Here is a 4,462-nt window from a genome sequence, read left to right on the forward strand (position 1 = left end):
CATCCATCATCCTCCATCCATCCATCCATCCACCATCCATCCATCCATCCATCCATCCATCCATCCATGCCACTCCATCCATCCATCATCCATCCTTATCCATCCATCCATCCATCCACTTCCATCCAATTCCATCCATCATCCATCCAATCCATTCCATCCAATCATCCATTCCTCCATACATCTATCCATCCATTCATTTATTTATTTATTTTGTTCATTCGTTCATGCATGCCATCAATCTATTTTTCTACCTTTAAGAAACATGTGGATATGATTAAAAATGTCATAACGTGGTGGTATCCAGGCACCCCTGTAGCTATAATTAAACTGTAAGCAATTATATTATTACTAGAGATCTGCGAAACCACTATCCCAAAACCTCTAAATTAAATTTAAATAAAAGTTTGCTTTTTCTCAGGTAATAACCCTTACTACGATAGTAAGTTTTGTCACAATTCTGTATTCCACGAGTCTGTGTATTATTATATAATAATATATTATATTCACAGCTCTTTGACGCGAACACTAGTGGTACGTTAAAAACAGTGATCCAATCGTGGCGCATTTAAAGGCATGTGGAATACTGACGTCTCAGCATGGAAGTATAGCGTACTAGCGAAGGTTAAATAATCGAAAAAATAAAAAATAAAATTGTATACTAATTCTAACTGAATTTCCAGTCGTTTGCAATTCATGAGTGCAGGAATCATTTTCACATAATTTTGATAAACCCAGTTGGAGAAAGTGAACCTTATTATACGCATTGCCTTCTCTGAAGGCTGAATTCTTTATTATATCTAGAAAGAGTGCTCTGCTGAAATTCACATTAATGCTTTCAGCCGCGAAAATTTATAAAAAAATTGAAATGGAAACATGTCAGAAGACTGATATAATATGCAGAGCTGAGAACTATTATTTAGAATCAGAATGGAGAAATATGCATGGCGGAAACGAACATGTCCTTAATGTGGTGCCGTTTATGCAGTACTTGGCAATTCGATAGCCAGCTAAAAGGAAATGGAAGAAAGGAAAGGTAGAAGAAAAATAATTGGAAATTTAGCATAAAAAATAGATAATGATCGTGCAACAGACGTTTACCTATCGTCTGAACAAAGAAATCACGACAGGAATTCATTATGCAAATAACACCAAATCACGTGACTCGTCAACTTGAAAAGCATCACGGTTAATTATCAGCTTCAATTCAAGAAAATAAACTGTTCATCATGTGCGACAGTGTCATTTTATTCCCTTTCCTATGCCTATACCATCCTGTGAGGCGTTTACTTTATTGGCTAGAGACAATATATCTTTCATCTCGAAGTCACATCTTCAATATAGGTCACGGTATACACCAATAGACCGCATCGCATACTCTGCAATTTATGTCCGTTACACGTGGGCCTGGTTGTCTATAATATGCACGAATGCGTGCTAGGTGGCTTTGTGAAGTGTGCTGTGAATCTGGCGCGTGCATGCTGTGAATTTATTATTTTGATGCGCAGTAGTGGCCTTAGGAACGAGTCTCCAGCGTTACTGCATGTGCCACTCCCATGGCAAACGTTCAATCGTAAAAGGGGAATCATTGATGTTCGCCACTCTCCTGATTCTAATGATAGGCCTTTGGAGGTAACTCCTTACAGGAGGAACAGCCGGTGAGTAAGCACTCATATTTCATGTAATTAGAAGAATTAGCGCCATTCTAGCCAAAAACCTACTATGGCTCTATGTAGCATTATAAAAATTGTTTCCCTAAAAAACCATCTCGATTAGCAATATAACTCTCTGTCTTTGCACGTCGATGGCCGAAAATTCGCGTTTTAATTTAATATTCTGTGTCGACTTGTATAAAATCTACGCACGCATCACGCGTAGATCATAAATGAGGTAACTAGACAGCTGTCGTTTCTTGGCAATTATGTAACTGTGTTCATATTCGTAAGAAGTGGTATGTTGCATGTGAGCAATGTTATAGATAGTTTTATGCAGCATATCCTATCATAGTTATATCACGTCTCGCGGCTGTTGAGACCGTCGGAGGTATAAGGCTCCTTTACTATGCCCGTATGGATGGTGATTTTTTTTAAACAGTTAACATTATTCGTGGCACGCCCCCCCCCCCCCCCCCCCCCCCCCCCCCCCCCCCCCCCCCCCCCCCCCCCCCCCCCCCCCCCCCCCCCCCCCCCCCCCCCCCCCCCCCCCCCCCCCCCCCCCCCCCCCCCCCCACCCCCCCCCCCCCCCCCCCCCCTCACAAACTATTGAAAGTCTATTAGTCGCTATTTAATACTTACTATGTATAACTATGTAGTTTATACGATAAATATTGACTTGTAAAACTGATGGATAGGATGGATGGATGGATGGATGGATGGATAGGATGGATGGATGGATGGATGGATGGATGGATGGATGGACGGATGGACGGACGGACGGACGGACGGACGGACGGACGGACGGACGGACGGACGGACGGACGGACGGACGGACGGACGGACGGACGGACGGACGGACGGACGGACGGATGGATGGATGGATGGATGGATGGATGGATGGATGAATGGATGGATAGATGGATGGATAGATGAATGAATGGTAGGGCAGATTGCTGGGTTGGTGGGTGAATGGATTGAAGAATGGAGAGAAGGATAGATAAATGGTTGGATCAATTCATATATGTCTCATAAACAAATTTATTAGCATATTATATCTGGGATAATATTTTGGAATTTAAACAAAAAGCGTGTTTTGTTGAATTCATACATATGAGGATGCAAGCGATCAGCGAGTAATTTTGTGTAAGAGATTTCTATTACAAGATCTCACTGAAACAGTGAAGGGATACGTGAATATAACCTGCGAGACCAATTTCACATCAACGCAAATTTTGATATTGGACGAATGACGGCAGACGAGGATAGAAAGAATGGGAGAGAGGTGGGGAATAAGGGTGAAATACGGGGAGGAAGTTGGCGGGCAAAAAGAGACAAGTGGTGAAAAAGAAAGTGTGAAAAATGGTGATAGGGTAATGAAGACAGGACAGGAACACAAAGTTAAATAGGAAGGAAACGGAAATGGGGTAGGGGGAGAAAGAGAGAAAGGTAGCAGAGAGATGAACAGTGCATGGGATAAAGTTACAGTGAGATAGATATATATATATATATAGATGTATATATAGGTAGCTAGACACAGACAGCTATGGGCTATGCAAAGATACAGATAGTACAGTGCGCGATCCGTGTCTGTCTATCCCGTCACCTAGCCAACAGGGAACCCTGTTTTTTAGGCCTTGGTTTTTAGGTAGCTCTGCCTTTAGCTAGAGTCTCTTTATATTTATATCTATATATTTCCTATATAAATGGCCGGATCTGTCTGTCTGTCTGTCTGCCTGTCTATCTTCTCGAGACCCGTAAGAGGTGACCCCCAACACCATATATATTCTGAATCAGCATGACGCGACGATCATTTTAGGCCAAAAAAATGTGACAAAAAAAGTTGACCAAAAAAATGTGACAAAAAAAACGTAGCGGCCTCTTCTTCCTCGACGCTCCTGGCGGAACAGGCAAGACCTTCGTTACCAACCTTCTTCGGGCCAAGGTCAAGCAGACGAGGAAGATTGCCCTGGTAGTTGCTTCAAGCGGCATTGCTGCCACCCTGCTCGACGGAGGGCGCACTGCTCACTCGGCCTTCAAGCTGCCATTCAACCTGGCAAAGCGGGAAAATCCAACCTGCAACATCAGCCGTAGCTCCACAAAGGCCAAGCTGTTCCAAGAGTGCAAGCTCATCATCTGGGACGAGGCAACCATGAGCCACAAAGGCGCCTTTCAAGCACTCGACAACACCCTACAAGACCTTCGGCACAACACAAACATCATGGGAGGTGTTACTGTCCTGCTCTCAGGCGACTTTCGCCAAACCTTGCCAGTCATCGCCAAAGGCAAATGCAGATGCTGTCAATGCTTGCATCAAGTCGTCGTACCTCTGGAGCGAAGTGAACCGCCACAGCCTGAAAACCAACATGAGGGTGCAGCTCAGCGGCGATAAAAAAGCTGGTCGCTTCTCTCAGCGACTGCTGAAGGTCAGCAATGGCAGACTTGCCACCACAGTTGATGGCCAAGTCAAGCTGCCATTCGGCAAAGCAGCGGCGGACATCACCCAGCTCATGACCAAAGTCTTCCCAAACCTCCACCTCTGCTACCAAGACCAAGACTGGTTGAGCGGGCGAGCCATCCTTGCTCCCAAGAATTTGGCCCTGGATAACATCAACGCCAAGCTGCTGGAGCAACTGCCTGGCGACTCAACGAGATACAAGTCGATGGACACAGTTCCTGATCCTGACCAGGTCGTACACTATCCGACCGAGTTTCTCAACAGCCTGGCGCCCTCAGGTCTGCCACCACACAACTTGGTGCTCAAGGTCGGCGCGCCGCAGTCTGCTAATGCGCAAACCTAGATGCTCCCA

At 44.8% G+C, this 4,462-nt stretch overlaps 1 protein-coding gene across 1 annotated transcript in view; it reads left to right on the forward strand.

The window, feature by feature from the left end:
- The first annotated feature begins 3,074 nt into the window (after positions 1-3,074).
- The window catches only part of LOC106816068, an 8,975-nt gene continuing 7,587 nt past the window's right edge, over positions 3,075-4,462 (forward strand). Inside the window, exons 1-4 of the mRNA XM_014820624.1 lie at positions 3,075-3,079; positions 3,528-3,798; positions 3,902-4,078; positions 4,244-4,388. Of these exons, the coding sequence (XP_014676110.1) occupies positions 3,075-3,079; positions 3,528-3,798; positions 3,902-4,078; positions 4,244-4,388 (598 nt within the window). The remainder of the gene's footprint in view (positions 3,080-3,527; positions 3,799-3,901; positions 4,079-4,243; positions 4,389-4,462) is intronic.

The sequence above is a fragment of the Priapulus caudatus genome, unplaced genomic scaffold (assembly GCF_000485595.1).
Source record: "Priapulus caudatus unplaced genomic scaffold, Priapulus_caudatus-5.0.1 Scaffold1274, whole genome shotgun sequence".
NCBI lineage: Eukaryota > Metazoa > Priapulida > Priapulimorpha > Priapulimorphida > Priapulidae > Priapulus > Priapulus caudatus.